Raw genomic sequence first — 19,269 nt, forward strand, 5'->3', positions numbered from 1 at the left:
TCCACAGGCTCCAAAATTCAAGGAAGATACGATTCGCGATAATTTAATAATGTTTCACGCAAACTAAACAGTACAGTAAATACTATGATGCAAATACGAAAATTCAATAAATTTATTTTAGCAGTTCATGTTTGTATTTGTATTTTTGCATTGAAGGTAATTTTCTGCCACTTTAGCTAATCGTAAACGATGAGGATGAGTGATGATTAGATAAAATTAATGAAGAGACACTCACAAATAACATCTATGACCAGGCCGGAACTGGGCCCACCACCGAGCCGGCAGAGAACTCTTAGTGAGTGTACATAATCTGACTGTAATGAACTTTCTTCTCGGTTTACTCTAAACATTGTTGATGCATGTTTCTCACTTTTCAGAATTAACCTTGCAAAAGAGTACAATATTTACATTCATATTGTTCAAAAAATTGATTGCTAGTGGTTTTACCTTAGGATATATAGCAATCACAAATGTTCCATTAAAAAACAGTCAAGTTTACAAAAACAAGGCACTATAAATGACGTGTTTGTAACAATCAGGAATGATATATAAAAAGCCACTTTTTATCCAAGGCTTCATTCATATTCATTGCGACAAATGAAAGAAAATACAATGGCTTGGAGATATGCTTGTTAAAATTTCCGACAAATAATTTACAGAAAACCTCTGCCTAAAGCTGAGTTCCGTATAATAAGAATATAAAGCAGTGGTGCAAACTAAAGTATTTTTTTTTAATTTCAGATCTAAAACTTAAGGGAAAGTTCCCCTCCAAACAAGCCTCAAATAAAGTGTACAGTCCCAGGCGAAGATTTTCATTCTTTTTTTTTTTTAAAAAAATCTATATCCTGTGTTGTTTTAAGGAGAGCAATTCTATAGATGTGAAGCAGATGTCCTATGTTTACTGACGTTTTTATTTCAATTCAAGATCATCACATTGTGGAAAACAGACTGAATGAATATCGTGATGGACAATGGACTAACTATTTCTTCTTCCGTTGAGTGTACAATAATGAAATATGATCCATGTCGAGGATGACAATATATTTATTCCATACAATAAGAGTCTTAATTAACATTTTTCCATTCCGTCAAACTTTACCTAATTCACTTAAATCCAAAATCTTAGTTACACTTAGAACATGGAAGTAATAAAATAACCTAGGATAGCAACACTGTTCATCCGTATATATGAAATTACTCAAAGTGAGCTTCCCTACAGGGGAGAATAAAGGCATGAATAAGGAGGATGAAATTAACAGTTTTAAAAATTCAGCACGAGGCATTTTACAACTGAGGAACCGACTAATTGACTAGATGGTTTGATTTGAGAAGGAACTCACGGCATATAAGGATACAACTGAAGGTTGTTTAATTCAAGACCCGCAAGAAACAACAGCAGCACGCAACTTCAGTTGTCCATTGTCAGCAACACCCAAGGGTGCTCTTGTGTAGGAACCTGGTGTTCTGATCAGTCCAAAGGTTGGCTTGCATCTGTCTTAAGATGTACAACACGGTTGTATCTGTCACCCTTAAAAGCACACGCATAAAAACGAACTTGACAATTGCAGGGTTCCTACACTGCTTGTAAACCAGGTGGTTGTAGATAATTTTTCGAAAACACGCAACCACTATTTACGTACACAATAAATAGTCCACAATTACATCCTAAAGCACACTATGAAAGGACGAACAATTCTATCATCATGCGAGCCTCTTCCACACTTTAATGGGAGGTACCTGGAATGTTCTAAAAATAATTTCAAAGCACCAATCTGCATAAGAGCACATTTTTAACAGTAATAGTAGATTTTTGTTATAAAATTTGTACAGATTTGTGAATCAGAATTCAAGTTAATGGTTTGGCACAGAGAAAGAAGTACCTTTCTTTAATTCAAGCGGCCTTGGCCGGACGTATGTTATTAAGTACATACATGTATGCATGTATGTTGCTTGATTGATTGGTTTCTTATATGTCAACCTTATGCACAGAAAGGCTAATCGGGACTAAACCTACAATTTGAGGTGGAATGCGAACCACTATGTGCCTCCACAGATTATCAAGCTCGGTACCCCTTGGTTACAAGACAACAACGCTACGCCATCGAGGTGGCCCTACATGTATGTATAGGCCTATACCCAGCAAAAGTTTACTAAAGGTTATGAGAAAACAATTTGTACTCGTAGAGGAAATTCCTCACCAATCCTAACTTGATTGCATTTTGCAAACCTTTGCTTAGAATCAAAGACTTGTATGCATCTTTTCGTGGAAGGTATCATAGCTCCAAAATGAAATTCGCATCCTCTAGCAACTTCTGTATAATAATTTCCAAGTGGCAGGTAGTACACTCACCTTACTTAGTAGTGTATCTTCTCTATACATAATTTTTGTCCAAGATGCAGTCCGATCGAAATTATTAGATCGTTTCTCAGTATAATTTTCTATTACTTTGTGTAATTTGAGTAATTACATAATTTCTTCCTTAGTGACAGTGAAAACGTTTATACTCGGGGATAAAATATGGTAAGTGACATTTTCGTCATTACTGAGTTTCATGAACGGAAAGGTTATTAGAAGCTATACTGTAGATAAATTGTTTTTGTGTTGTGTTTACTAATTTCAGAAGCGTTCAATGAGTCCAATGCATATTGCATTACATGGCAATTAGACGCGAAAATTGAAGGATGGCTCTTTTTACTTTGTAACTCAATAATCACCAAAATGTCACTTATAATGTTTTACCCCAGAGCCCTTCAATTAATATTACGAAACGTTAAAATGAGTGTATCACAATTGGGCTGCATAGTACTACTAAATTCTCTGACTGTACTTGAATGCTACTTAAATGGCAGTAAACAATTGCTTATGACTTTTTCTATCTCCTTCACAAATTCCGACCGTCCGGAGCAGTGTGTGTCATAGATGACGTCCTCTACCATGACGGCGACTCCATTCCGACCACCAGTCCCTGCGAGCACTGCATCTGCCGCCCTCCTGGCTTCGCCTGCACCATCATCAACTGCGAGATAAAGGCCGGCTGCAAGGCCATCAAGAGGTCCAACCAATGCTGCCCCGAGTACAAATGCGGTAAGTTGGTGTGTGGTACTTTAAGCCCTGGATCATAACGTTTCCAACTGGTAACCATTTATTTGAAATCGTATTGTATCCATGTACTTTGACTTCAATGCTGGAGAACACTGGGACACGGGATTGTTATGTTCAGAAATTTCAATCATAAAAATAAACTGTGAGCCTAAAAGAAATAGATTGTAAATCGAAAACTGTTTGTTTCATCAGGAAGAATTTGGTACTGTTTCGTAGACAAAGTCTACAAGTTTACGACCTCCATTTTTCGTTTGTTATCGTGACGTCAGCATCACATGAGCGCCTTTGATGTCAGTCGAGCAATATGGCCGATAACCAGGCAGAAAATGCTCTCTGTGTGATTGAATTTAATTGATAAATGTCGTTCATTCATTAACACACTCAATAAACTTTTCGAAAGTAGGTTTATATATACAGTATCAGAAACAGAAAAATGTACATTTACATATACAGTAATTGTACAGTACACAGTATTGTACCTTGTTACATTTGTACTTGGTACAGAGTCTGAAGAAGACCTTGCTAGAAGGTTGAAACGTTACGTTTAGTTTATGTTTTATAATAAAATAAATTTCTGCCTTGGTCAGCATATTGAGTTTTTCATATCATGAAAACAAGGCTTAATGGTGTTATAATGGTGTTATAGTTAGTAATTTTCTATTTGCTTTAATCAAACTTTTCAAATATTTTACAGAGCAATTTACCAGAAAATGCCTTTATATATATATATATATATATATATATATATATATATATATATATATATATATATATATATGTACAGTGCCGAAAAACATACAAGCAATTTTAGGTATGTTTTTTAAAAAAATAAAAAAAGCGATTTAAATCAAAAATTATTTTTTAAATAAAAATCATTATTTTTATCCACCCTATTTTGAATTATACTTATTCTCTCTTATTTAATAAATGTAAACTTGTAACCTTTGTGTGTGTGTGTGTCTGGGGGGGTTCACTAAAGGTAACGTTCCTATATACATCCCGATTTTTTTGTTACCATACCTTGTATTTTTCATTATCTTTGACAATTAACGTTGTGGAAATAAGTATCAAAGTATGGAGTAAAGTCGTTTCTTTCACAATAGAACTTGGAGAAGTTCAGTGAAGCATGCAGACCAAGGAGTTATAAACAGATCCAAATGAAAACCTTGCTGCGTATCCAGGAAAACTGCATCAACAATTACCTTATCCACATCATAAGCTCTTTCACCCGGACATCCTTCACGACGAAAGGAAATCAACGGAAAACACGAAGGTGCAACGGAAGTTTACCGTTATTCATGATTTTTTGCTACGAACATTGATTTGACAATCAGTATTTTCAAAGAGAAAAAAAAAATACGAAAAACCGTTTGCAAGTTTCTGTCACACCTTGCCGCTGGTAAACATCATTATATACTAATCGATATCAACAGATTACACACTACACTGCCTTTCTTTACTGCACACACACAACCCATACAATATATCCTCTATGCTTAATACCGTTCTTGCTCTCACCATGTACACCATCGGCATTAAAAACGGAACACCTACATCCTGAAATACTCGCTTCCCTGCAAGGTGTTGCGTGTTGCCGAACTCGACGGTGCTGGTAGAAGTTGCCATTGAAATTTAGCTATAAAAATCCAGGCAAGCGAGTATTTTAAGATCTAGGTGACCTATTATTTATGCCAGTGACTGTACATTATGAAAATTCAACCGTGAATGTATAGTGAGAAAGTAGCAATTGGAAAATAGGAAACTTATGGTCAAGATAACATTGGAACGTTCCTATATATTACAGATGTACAATCACCGGCAATAAAAATGGGACACCTAGATCCAGAAATACCCGCTTTCCTGCAAGGCGTTGTGTGTTGCATACTTCTACGGCGGTGGTAGAATTTACCGTTGAAAATTTACTATTAAAATCCACTGAGAGTTAGGCAACACACATAACGCCTTCCAGGAAAGAGAGTATTTAAGAATCTAAGTGTCCGATTTGTATTGCCGGTGATTGTACTCATATCATACACACATGTATACATACACCGGTATTGTTGATATCGCCAACACTACCTAGTTAGATAGATATACGTGTTTCATTTGACACCTGTGATTAAGCGTCGTTTCTCTGCCAGTTTGGGCTAATCGCGATAGTGAGGATGAGTGATGATATTGATGAATTTTGCATTATCTCTAGTTTCGTGGTGTTACTTCTATTAATCCCATAAAGTACAGAGGAACAGTATTCAAGTAACGGCCTAATAAATGCCTTGTAGAATGCTAGTTTGTGGGCAAGTTGTATATATTTGCACACAAATTGAAACTGCTTGATTCTAGTTGCTACACGCGCACACATTTTTTTCACATGTTGTGAAAAGGATAAATTCTTATCTAGGTGCATACCGAGATATTTGAGAGATTCACATGGTTTTACATTTGAATTACCTATTTTAATGTTGTCAATTAGCGTATTGTTACTGTTTTCACTGGATAGTAGTAATACTTGCGTCTTAGACTCGTTCGCTTCCAACATGTTAGATTGATACCACTCAAGAACTTCCGGCATGTTTTTCTCAATATTTGCAATTACTTTTTCTAATTTGCTTGACGCGCAGTACAAGAGACTGCGTACACATATAATTAAAATCCAAATTTCCTGTCTGCGATAAGAATATATTATTTCCTCTCTTGTAAATCTGATAAATTGGAGTTACGTTCCTCTGGTTCTCACACGACGATATATACACCACGAAAATTTCAAAAGCAGGTTCTTCCAATAAACAGTGAATATGGACCCATCTTTGGATGACACTCATAGACAGAGTTTCAGACAAGAAACGGGTTATTCCTAGACCTCATCAGATGGGAGAAAAGACATAGAATTTGCAGCACGTCGAAAGTGGGTCACTTGAAACAACAGAGCGGCAGGGAGGAAAATTAAGCAAGCGTCACACAATTTGTAAACCTCACTCGCTCGTTTCCGTGGGAACGAATATGGAAACGGCTCTTTATGTGTCTTAACCCGGAAGCCCTTTGTTGCTCTTGGAGGCTCCACCCCTCGCGCTTAGCACATACATTCACCCATCCCAGTAGACCTTCATGAATCTACCCCCACACGACCACTCACTCAATTGAAACTCCCTTCTTTGTAACCTTAATTTTGGTATTTTCGTTCCTTACTCCTAGGATTGGACACTAACCTTACAGCTCGATTAGCCTTTCTGTACTTAAAGTGGACTCAATTAATGAACAAATCTGCTAAAATTCTTGGGTGAGTTGGCACGCATGGTCATTTTGCACGCTTCAAAGTCTGCGAGCAAAAATCCTCTCATCTAAAGCCCTTACCTTACAAAAAGGACATATAAAGAGAGCCCTTTGAGAAAAGTTAAAAGTGCAACGTTGTAAAGACACATGACGTACATAACATACGAAAAAGATATGAAGAGACTAAAACCTTCCTTGGAGAACAGTTTTTAGCTTCTAAAAACTCTAAAAATATTTGATAAAACACTGTCATCTCCTCCCAACATGGATGATAAACAGTTGGGAAGATTAAGACTTTGTCTGAGGTATGGAAACGAACCCTACAGATATAGTCTGCATCACATAGGAAGACGGTTGGGTAGAAGTAGTTAAAACAGCATTTCTAGGTGAATTCATGTTGATGGCGACTTTTGGACCACTACAGAGGTTATGAATGAAGTTTAAGGGCAGGGAATCTAGATTTGAACTGAAAAAAGAGGTTTAGTTAATCCACTAAGATACTACGTAGCTGACATTCATTATATGTGCCTAAAATACAATAAATTAGATGGAATTTTGAAAAGAAATTTCGGAAAAGAAATTAAAAAAGAAATTCAAATTAGATAACATCATTTCAAAACCAGCTCTTCTATATGGCAGCGGATGTTGGGACTCTTCTTGAACATGAACTAGGATAAATTCTTAACAAATGAGATTTTTTCGGCCCTTAAGTGGAGTAATCTTACGAGACAAAATTAGAAGTGAAGAAATCCGAAATAAATGGATGTCAGATAGCCGTTTGCATTGAAAATTATTAAATTACAGGCCAGAAGGAAAGTGAAATTTAGGAAGACCGATTTTGTAGTCGCAGAGCGGGCTTTGGTTACCCAGACCTGCTCATTAGAGGTGACTAACATTGCGTCATATTATATTTTCTTAGGGGGAGGAAAAAACAGTATTTTGACAATATAATAAGTAAAAAATGGTTTGAAAATATAAAGCTATTTACCACTTCAATTATGAAAGTAAAATTCTTTTTTTTAAGGGATGGAATACATTAATTATTTTTTTGTTAAAGAGTAAACGTCACGTCTCGCCCAGAAATGATTACAGCTGTATTCAATTAGTATTATCATCAGTTTGCCCCAGGCACCAAGGCAAAAGAAACGCAGAACGAGTAAAAGTAGTAAAAGAGTGAACGTCACTGTTTTCCATGAAAGTACTGGTATCTCTATTAAATTAGTCTTATTGTCAATTTGCAAAGAAATACAGTAAAACCTCGTTAATCCGGATTCCGATAAGCCAGACTTCGCTTAATCCGGACCGGATAAGGCAAAAAAAAGTGTGATGTAGAGCCACGTCCGTCGGGCACATCATCATAATATACGTACTGCATTATATGCACAGTATTGCTTTACATTTTACTGTACTGTATAGTGTATTTAGGTCTATGCCCTTTAAATAATAAACGTGTTTTGTTGCTATAAACGGAGTTTTAATGCACTTTATACTGTTCTTTCAGGTTATTTCAGTTAATCCGGACTTTCGTTACACCGGTCAACTTTTCCCCCCATTAGTCCGGATTAACGAGGTTTTACTGTATATCTTAAAATGATCTTTCTCGCTTCGTTCGCAAATACCGTAACAAATCATTGTAGGGTGTTTGTATTAATTGATCTAATGTCGCTTGTAATTAGTTTTCTTTGGGGAGGAGCTAAGACCTTGATTTGGATTCCACGTAAAATTGTAAAGCCAAGCCCAATTAGTACAATGTAGGTAAATATGATTAAATATTACTATTTTCACTTGTCCTTAACATTTGTCTGCCTAAACTGTTATCATTTGGTGTGGATGCATAATAGGCTGTTGGGGAGGGGCACTTGCCAGCTCCTCATTGTCAAGATTTGCCATTTTCGTGCAGGGTATAGTTTAAAATGGGTCACTTTATATGAGCAACCCATAACCCAAATGAACTTAAAGAGAAGATTGACATTCTGAAAAAGGTTTAAATATGGATCACATGTAAGCACATATTTACTTTCTTTAATTAACTAAAATTTATTTGCATATGGAGACCACACGGAAAGAACGTGCTTTGTCCATTTTTAGCCAAATTGAGGTAAAGATGTTATCAGATAGCTCTGTGAGGGTCTCTCAAATTACGAGATGTACAAGAATAGACCATGCTTTTTCCATCCATTACGAAGAGGTTTTGATTGTGTGTACAGGGAAAGAACATGCGAACAGGGAAATAAGCTACTCTCATCCTGTAAAATTAATAAAATGGACAAAGCACGTTCTTTCCTTGTGGTCTTCATATGTAATTTACAGTTGTATGTCAACAATAACGTATATACATGTATTTTTTATTTCAACTAGAAAGAAAAAAATGCATGCGAGAAATCGCTCTGAAAATTCATTTTTCAGTGAGGTGCATTGGTTTTTAATCTATTCTACAATGTATAAATTATGCATGAACTTTGTTGACTAGATGGGAGAGAGAGTAAAAGTTTTGGTCCTTTCATCTGGAGGTAGAATCACAGCTGCACTTACTGTGATGTTCTTTCATGAGTGTTTTCGAAATATCAATATGTATTTGATATGATACATATTTTGGTGACGTCATAATTTCAAAATATGTCACTAATAGAGTTGGAAGTGGTCGAAAAAAAACAGGCTTTTTTGAAAAAAACTGAGTTCTTTTCCGCGGATTTTTTGGTTTGGCTTTTTTCACAAAAGTGTCCCAAATCAATGAAAACACAGGAGTTTGGCAGTATTTTTTCTGATCCATGGTTTTCGTTTATCTCCCTACTGTAAAATAGACACTAATTTCTAAATATAAAATACAAATTACAATATGAAATTCGTATCCAACAAAAACAGTGTTTTCAAGAAAGCTGGCTTTTTTGAATGGGCGGTTCTTTCCGAGTGTTATCTATATATTTCGATAGGCTTATTAAATATATCTATGTAGTATAAGCATATTCACATAACTAGAGTAGTTTTGTATGTGTTTTAATAGAACGAACACGCACATGAAGCAAAAGAGAAAATACTGCTCTACCTTTTGAAAATCTAGTATCACATCTCTTTACATTAAATTTTGTGTTCAGCAATATATATTTGTATTCTGGCTTTCCAGTACATCATGTATAATTTGGTTAAATGGCCGCTAAACTTGGTCACGGAGCAACTAGTTATATATTTTGGCTGCTTGTTACAGTGGTTCTCAACCTTTGTGAGACCACAGCCCAGTAAATTTATTTCTTACAAGTCGATGCTCTGATCCCAATAAATTCACTCATAAATACATTTCTGAACTTTAAAGTTTATATGGAAATTAATATGCACCCTTAATTAATACGTATTAATATATGAACTATGTTATAATCAGAATTCAAATATGTATAGACTTGCTGTTAAATATAAAATTAGTTTTAAATTTGTCGTCAACCCCTGGGTGCAACTGAACTTTTGCGGCGCGGAGGTTGAAAAACGCTGGCACTAAAACTGAAGTAGAAGCAAATAAGACTGGCTGCAAATGGAAAAAAAAATCTAGAACATAAATCTTGAGTGGACCTACAGTTTGAAATGAGATCCGGAGCACTCTGCCTCCACCGAGGATTGAACCTTAGTCCCCTTCTTATTACAAGGCAACAGCATTACTTTATTCCACTCCAGAGGCCCATTCATGATTATAAAAGGAACATTCTATAAAAATGCAGGCCTTTTCCATCAATAGTACTTGCAATTGTTCTCTATGATTTACAGGCTAAATTAAATCTTAATCTCTGATGAAGTAGCTAACAATCTTGTTAAGTAGAAAACATTCAGACTGAAGCAACACATGACATTGGGACGGGGTCACATTGAAGTGACAAGCGACATGGGCACCTTCAGTCTGTAAGCAAGCATCCACCACGCATGCACAAACAAGACCGAGGCGACATGATGCGTGCCATTGAAGGGGCTTTCAGACTGAAGTCACAGATGACAAGCGACACAGACTTTTTCAGTATAAAGCAAAACATTCGCCATGCATGTAAGAAAAACAGACCGATGCAACCGTGAACGATGCATGCCATTGAGAAATCAGTATAGTCCGAGGAACATGCAAGTGACATGTTTAGCTCATTGTCGCATTTCAATTCAAAAGGTTGAATGGATTTCTGGATTACTGCTTCAAAGTGACACATATAACTTGTTGTTTCGGTCTGAAAGTTCCCTGAGAAAACGGTACAGGATAAGTGACAAGCGACACTTGCAGCTTATGTTGCTTCGGTTTGAAAGGTTCCATTTACTTCTAAGGCTTGGTTTCCAAGAGCCATGTGCCGCTTCCGTCTCAAAGCTCCGTTAAACAGGATATATACACCCATTCACGTAATACGTATACTTCTGCATATGTGTTATGAACAGTAAAGATTTTTAATTGTCCCGAAACATCGAATATTTTGATACTAACATTTGTTTCATATTTTATGACATCAACGCGTAAATTGAGACACAAACATGGAAAAGCCTGTTTTAAGTCAATTTCATGGTCAGATGTGCTCATTAGGACTTAACGTTTAGTTTTAACCCTAGCTTACCCGTGCCGTACGAGAAACTTACATACCGGGGTGGGGGGGGGGTGACCACACTTCGTTTTATCACTAAATTTCAAGATACCATTTTATAATTGAATCACTGCTTCCTTTGCAGATTATATATGTGCAGTTATTTATTAATTATAATAATTACAAAAAATTCTATCATTAATAAAAAAATAATAACCAATTATTTCATGAGTCTCTTCACACATATTTTATCATTCACTAAACTCAGAAAATCCAAAATAATTTTTATTAATGTATTTTAGTTTGCAGAAGTGCAGTTGCTTATTAAATATGATAATTACAATAATTACCATCATAACCAACCAATTGTACACTATTACTGGCATGAGTATCTCGAATGAGACACATTCAAATATGGCACCTGATATGTCCACCAAGTGCATTTTGCCTCCTAATTACATTAAGTACATTTATGTTTTTATAAACAAAAGTAATAAAGAAATATTGGGAACATCCTAGGAAACGAATGTAATTTATTTTGAAACAGTTGGACAATATAAATAAACCTCTAGGTTTTGTGCCTGCAATGCCCTCCCCGGTAAGCTAGGGTTGAAATTGTATCTGAACCACTATGCAATATATGTCCACTGGGATTGGCCAATATCTGCCTCTTTATCGATTTGTTGTTTTAAGTCCACTTTATGCTCAGAAAGGCTAATCGGGACTGGACCTATAGTTTAAAGTGGGATCCGAACCACTTGTGCCTCCACCGGCTATCGAACCCGGGACCCCTTGATTAATCTGCCTCTTTACTGCTACATCATGTAAATTTATTTTAGCTAGTTTTAAAATATGTCACTACAAACCTGTAAACTCATAACAGTAACTTCAAGTGAAATAGGTTAGCTGTAATTGATAAAAAGCCAAAAAAGCCAACATTTCCTGTTTTTTTTTCAATAAAGTCGGCTTTTTATCGGAAAGAAACCGTCCCTTCAAAAAAGCCGGCTCTTTGCAACTCTAGTCACTAATATATTTTTTTGTGAAAGAAAGCGTAATTTTCGTGTTATTATATGTTATATTGCACCTTCTTTGTAATGTATATATTTAGTTTAATATTTATTGTATTTTATGCTCTATTATGAGTAGTTCAATGTATCTTTATATTTGAGAGAGTGCAGTATGTGAATTTGTATTTCTAAACTTGTGTAGATGTCAGTTTTGTTGGTAGCATCTTCTTGTAGATAGTAAGTGATTCGATTCATCTGCACTTGAATCTGTGTTCTTGAAATAGTATAAAAGTGAGGATATCGCATAAGAAATATCACCCATTCGCCACAGATCGTCGAAGATTTTTAACTTAAAAAGAACTCCTCGGTGTTGTGCACATCTTGGTATGGTAGTTCGGGGCGCAAGCTAAGCCTATGTGACCATAGGTACGCCGATGGCCATGCATTCATTGATGAGATGCACAATACTGCAACCATTCTACGTTAAAAAATAAAGCTAGCCTAAGGATTAATTTGGAAATAAAAGGCTAAGAGCAAACATTGGCTCAGTTATTATTGCATATTTCTTGGTGTGGTAGTTCGGGGCGCAAGCTAGGTCTATGTGATCATAGGCATGCCAATAGCGACGCATTGAGGTTATGCGTTTTAGTTGAGTCAAGACATCGTCAAAGCGAAATCTTCACCTTCGTACTAAGCCTGTTTGCATTATAATTGCAATAAATAAAGAATAAATCATTTCGTTTTTTGTCTACCGCAATAATGTTGTGGTTTTATTCCTCTGTGCTGTGAAGCATTGTCTTTGCCTAACACTATCCCTGTACCTGAGAGGAGTCTGTGTACTTCACAGAGTCTCATCGCTCACCGCTGGGTAATACTGAGTTATTATTAACAAGTATAATACAACCACATAATACCAAATCTAATAATAATACGTTCAATGAAACTTGAACGTATCATATTATTTATTAATGTTGTTTTAGTCTCACAGTCCTTTGATATGTGATAACTTATTCTACAAATTATTTCACTCCAGAATGTGAAAGAAGCGGCCAGATATATCAAAATGGGGAGAAAATAACGGATCCAGACACCCCTTGCGAAGTCTGCTACTGCCAAGGAGGAGAAGTCATCTGCGCCGTCATCGAATGCTACTGGCGGGATGATTGCGAGCCAAGATATGTTCCTGGCAGATGCTGCCCGAATTATGACCACTGCCCGCCTCTTAGTAAGTATATACAAACACAACAAAATAAGTCAACAATTTATGTACTCATACATGTAATCCCACAATTAACCAATAAGAAACTGTACATATCAAATACACATACGCACTTTGCAACAATATAGTGGAAATCGCATGTGCTAGATTGTGTTAGCAAATCAAACTGCATGATACTTGTCCCCATACCCGCTGCAGTTATTTGTACAGAAGGATGGTGATTTCCTCTTTCTCGTTGCAAATTTCTATCCATAGCGGGGATGCATCTCTGGGTATATGTACTACATTCCGATGCTTCTAAAAAACTTACTGACTTCCTTCACACCATGGGAATTTCCACTTACCATATTATTATGATTGATTGTTTTGGTGTTTTAATTCCACTTTATGCACAGTAAGGCTAATCGGGACTGGGCCTACAGTTTAAAGTGGGATCCGAACCACTATGTGCCTCCATTACCATATTACTAATATCTAAACGTTTCTCATACCAGTATCTGCACGCCATGCCATTATAGTCACGGGTTTGAGAATATACCACACTCCCTAAATTAATGGTACAAAATTATTGTTATATCTTTTCTTCTTCTTACTTCTCCACGGTAAATCTTACCTTCGAACTTCCTTCTCGTTTCCTTATAATTCTTTATGAATACGCAACCAAAAATAAGATTCATTCAAAAGAAGAGTAACAAAGAACACTAACCAGTAAGTGTGTACAATAACAGACACAAAGTTATTTACGTATAAAGAGTAAAACATATTTTAAAGAAAGGCTATACATAGATCAAAACTGACGCCTGATGTCCAGGGAGCCATATATGAGACATTTTTAAGGCACTTGATTTTTTCTAATAATTATTTTGCCACAATTCAGTAGTCCATGAAATAACTATACATTAAACATTATAATATTACAATAGATTCAGCCAAATAAACAATCTATGTTTAATGGTATTTTATCTGGTTTGTCACGTGGTGGTCAAAGCCAACAATTTTCCGCATTAACATGAAAATAGGAGTCCAGGATTGATAGCATTTGATAACTCATGGAGTAGTGGTCAGTTAACAGGCAATCTGGAAACGAAAAGTGTCCGTGTGCCTTAGAGTATGACGCACGGGGCACTGGAATTACAGTGAGATAAATCTCTACTTACACCATTCAGAGCTACTTTTCAACCTGGTGATACTCGAAAGACAGCACAACTACAAGCACTATTTCATCTATTTGGTAATGTAGATAAGTTGCATGGATTGGGGGCAAATATTGGAACACACTAGTCATCCAAAAGAGATAAGATTTTTCTTTCTTCGCTCATCATGCAACGTTGTCTCCAAAACTGAAAAACACTCAAAATCTATCGTTCTTCCAGTCGCTTTACTGTCTTCGACTCGAAGATACAGATATACCACAAGTCTATTTAAAAGATTTTGTTTACCTTTCTTCCATTCCGTATTTCAGACAATTAGGTTCAGAAAAAATTGCGAAAGCTAAAAATAAGTCGTGCGAAGGTCGTGTTCAACTTCCAACATCAACTTTGGTAGCTTAGAAACTACTAGAACCATAAACACGAAATCTGATGGACTGGTTGATTTAACAAGTACTAGTTCAATGTGCCATTAATTAGCTCGATCCATCTCTCTCTGGCCATGAGACACGAATATCGATCTGAGGTGACCTCTTGAAATATCGGACCCACCAGGAGACCTAACAGGAGGCGACATCAATCACTGTATTTGCTCTATCAATCTGTCCAATATAAATATAAAAAAATCCACCCGCATTGTATCACTGTTCAACAGCAGAAATGTTCTGATGGAACAGCTCTTCGTGTGTACTGCTCAAGGAAATTGAGATGAGTTTGAAAAATGCATCACCAGTGACGAGTTTCTCATAAGAGAATATGTGTTTTCCAGAAGTCCTTTATTACTGCCAGACCTCTTCTTTCCCAAGATCAATGTGGATACTTTTTGAAATGGCTGCCGGGTAGTGTGTTCATCACAAAGTGCTGGTCTTTCAAGAGATGCCACATCTGTGGACCAACGAACACACTCTGCGAAATCTTCTCAATACTATGCTTTGGGAACCTTTATCACATGCATTGAAATACTGTTCCATCCTTGTTCAGTGGTTTTATAAATGCCTTCATGAGAGACAACTTGATATGTAATGGTGATAGCAAAACTTTACTGGAATCGGCTATAGGTTCACAAGCATGCTTCAAGCCAAGTACAATAACTTATCGGTGATGCCATTCCTTTTGCTTGTAGTGCACACCATTAGAACTGTCGGCCCACGATTATAGAGTAATCATTTAGTGTACCTACTTTCCAGACTAACTAGAATTGCAGTGACTTTCAAATTACAAATTAATCATTTGTGTTTCTTATAGTTTATACTATACATTTCATAATCGTGTAACTATCTTTAGCTAGGATCCCATTTGCAACTGGAATGTAAGTCCGCTTGTCTCTATTATGTAATAGTACAGCTTTTTGCATTGTCTTAGTGGAAGTCAGCAAAAAGCCTCCATTCATTTGGTTTGTACTGTACGTTCAATGCATCAAACCTCAACATTTGTGCAGAATGTCATGTTTGGAAAAACACTTCTTTGGACGAGCCCGAAAAGCAGATACTCTCGCTGTATCACCCAGAAGATTCATTCCATTGCTGCAATCGTAAAGCCACCAGTTCAGCTTTACACTTTGGCAGTTCCAGATACCTTTCAAGAACACTAAGTTCACAGTGAGTTATGTGTGGTCCACCGAGATGTGTACCTTTAACATATTCACACTGTTCACTATCACTGCTTTGTGAGAAACATTAGCTGGAAGACTGGGAACAGTCAAATCTTCTCCCTGAAACACTAGCATTGCAGATTATATATTCTGATATTTAATAGTCTATTTCTTCTTCTTAGTAAGTCCTTTCTTCAAGAGAGGCACCATGAAGGAAGTAGCAATCTGCTGAATGAGTATGCATAGAGACTTTACTTCCATTAACCTTGCATTGAGAGTGGGAGAACATGTGGTGCAACGCCCAGGATTTGTCTTGGTTCCATATCTAAAAACCAATGTACTAGGGATCATCGGGGAAAAAATAATACAAAGCCTACAAATACCAGTAGGTATTTATTAGACGAATACAAACGGACTCACGTGGAAGGACACTTCATACACTACTTCTCAACATGTCTCCTCCGATTCAGGCATTTATCGCAGCGCTAAACGAGGTTCATGATGCCTGCCTCATAGAACTCGAGGTCCTGTTGTCGGGGACTGACCTTTAGGTCCTGGCCTGGTGGGTTTTGGGTGGTATGAGCTTCATCATCCAGCATACTTCCCAGAGCTTGCTCCGAGCGATTACCATCTCTTCGCTTCTTTTACTCGGATGATGTTGTCAAGCACGAAACAAGAGTTGGGATTCGACAACAGGACCCTGAGTTCTATGTGAACCTCGTGTAGCGCTGGGATATGCCTGAATCGGAGGAGACTATGTTGAGAAGTAGTGTATGAAGTGTCCTTCCACGTGAGTCCGTTTGTATTCGTCTAATAAATACCTACTGGAATTTAAAGGGTTTGTATTCTTCTTTTCCGATAATCCCTCGTACAAGAAATGTGCTCTTTTTATTGCTGGAGGCAACAGTCATTTCCTCGAATTTAAAGTCATTTCCCTACATAGCTAAGAAGAATTACTCGGGGTGTTAATTCATGTAGGGGTCTCACAAAAGTAGTTGTAGAAGAAAATGTAACACAGACTGCAAAATACACTCTCTCCTGCATCTTTCACGGGCACATATTTGCATTTTATAGATTACATAAAATTTGCTATATTTCTAAACTTATTACGGATTAAAATTATATTACTTTTCTATTTTATCCACTTATAAGCAATTCTGGGGAAAATTAAGGTATTATCGCAATTACCAAACACATAAATACAAGGCATTCAATACACAACACGTGCAGTTTATTTTATGTTTAATCGTATTTAGCTGAAAATACCTCAACATCTATAGACAAGGGTTACTCTCGTTTCTCTAAAAAAAAAAAAAAAATCATTGTTTATCAGTGCATTCCATTTTATGTTTAACCAGTTTCAATTTAGTTACTGACGTCTTGATTTGAACATTGTACAATTAAAGAAATTCTCTGTTTGTTCTTTAATTATTAAAAAATATGCAAATAAGAGGGCAGTAAACAATGGAATAATTATTTAAACAGCTGACGGGAACTCCGGCGGTGAAACAAGTAAAAAGCAATGAAGTCATGAAAAGTCATGATTGGTTGATTTAGATTAATTTATTTTGCTTTTCTGCAATTTTTGCCAAGTATGACACTAATTGTTACCCCAACAACGTGAAAGTGTTTACAGAAAGAACCTAGGCCAATGGCGCATCCTCCCCCCCCCCAAATCATGTCATGCTTCCAGCACAAAAAAATCATATCATTCGTTCCCTCAAACCAGATCGTAATCCACACAAAGTATTTAATTACGACAGCGTGTCTACCGAAAGTAACTTTATCTTAGCTTTACTGAACACTATACTTAATCTGCCCTTCCTCCTTAAACAGGGAGCCCATCACTCAAGACCATCCCTAAAATTGTTGATCACAATCGAGAATATTGCTATAGTACAAAAACTTCACTTGCGAAGCGAGCAAGAAAATTTTTACATCCATTTCTTTGCGGGCTTTCAAGAATATTAACTTAAAAGGATGTCAATACTTTCTTAGTCTTTTCCAACTTCTCCTTTGGCACCTTCGGGGTCGAAAACGTGTAGATACAATATCGCTAAATACAGTCTCCAAAATTTAATGTTCGAACTCTCTCTCCACTACAGAAATCGCTTGAAAATAAGACTCTATCAAGAGCTTTCTGTCTGCCCCTTTAAATTTAATACTCAATTAATTTTAGACTTACTGTTGATATTGAAGAGTGGACATTCCTTCCTCCAAAAAATTAATTCTCAGTCTCCACACCAGAATTTCCGCAGTCTAAGATAATAGCAATACACAAGAATTGGATATCCCCTCAATTTAATGCTCAATCCCTCTCTAACTAAAACACCCGCAATAATCTAAGACCTGGAGTTGGATACTGTCCCCCCTACCAAAAAAAAATTAATTCAGAATCCCCCCTCCAGAACCCACATGACAATTAAGGCCTAATAGGTAAAAGTTTGATATCTCCCCCCCCTTTTCGATATTACCATTAAACACTTTCTTTTCTTCATCTAATGTGTTAAATATGGTGCATTTAAGGTGTAAAATCTTTACATATATTTACGAAAAGATATACATGTTGAATTTTATATTACTTGAAGGAAAAAAATCACCCCCCTAAAATTTCGATGGCGCAACCTACGCCATAATACTCTCCCCCCATCCCCTGTGGGCAACCCTGTGTTCCGGCATAACTCTCGAACGCCTGGAACGATTTCAACCAAACTTGGTATACAAATCACTTCCAATCTGGACCCTTATGGGTGGGGGTGGGAATGGGGTGACGTAAAAATAATAAAAAACGACCGATATTAGTTCGGAATCCATAGGGGTTGCTAAGGTGAATAGTGACACTTCGAAAGCCGTTCAAACCCCTGGCACCCCTAGGGGTGGGGATGGGAAGGGGTTGGCATGGAAAAATAATCGACAACGACAGATATTAGTTCGGAATCTATAGGGGTTGCTAAGATGAATAGTGACAGTACGAATGCCGTTGAAACCCCTGGCACTCCTAGGGGTGAGGGTGGGAAAGGGTAACATGTAAAAAAAATAATCGAAAACGACCGATATTAGTGTGCAATCCATCGTTTTCTGGGTCGATAAGATGAATAGTGACACTCCGAATGCCGTTCAAACATCTGGCACCCCTAGTGGTGGGGCTGGGAAGGGGTTGACATGTAAAAGTAATCGAAAACGACTGATATTAGTGTGGAATCCATAGTTTTCGGGGTCGCTAAGATGAATAGTGACACTACGAATGCCGTTCATCACATATCGGCATGGGAGGGGAGAGGGGGTGAAAAATCAAATGTCAAAAATGACCTACATTAGTTTTCGGAGTCGCTAAGCTAATTGGTGACATTCACGACGACATTTGAGAGAGATAGAGAGAGAAAGAGAAGATAGAGA

At 36.9% G+C, this 19,269-nt stretch overlaps 2 protein-coding genes across 2 annotated transcripts in view; one reads left to right on the forward strand and one right to left on the reverse strand.

Annotated features, from left to right (window-relative positions):
- LOC145992437 (DNA oxidative demethylase ALKBH2-like) overlaps window positions 1-19,269 on the reverse strand; it is a 257,798-nt gene that overhangs the window by 112,178 nt on the left and 126,351 nt on the right. The gene's annotated exons all lie outside the window — the stretch shown is intronic.
- The window catches only part of LOC145992063 (uncharacterized), a 96,492-nt gene that overhangs the window by 67,968 nt on the left and 9,255 nt on the right, over window positions 1-19,269 (forward strand). The window contains exons 4-5 of the mRNA XM_083128227.1: window positions 2,909-3,085; window positions 12,949-13,140. Coding sequence (XP_082984353.1) covers window positions 2,909-3,085; window positions 12,949-13,140 — 369 coding nt within the window. The remainder of the gene's footprint in view (window positions 1-2,908; window positions 3,086-12,948; window positions 13,141-19,269) is intronic.

This window comes from Lepisma saccharinum, chromosome 9 (assembly GCF_977018435.1).
Source record: "Lepisma saccharinum chromosome 9, izLepSacc3.1, whole genome shotgun sequence".
NCBI lineage: Eukaryota > Metazoa > Arthropoda > Insecta > Zygentoma > Lepismatidae > Lepisma > Lepisma saccharinum.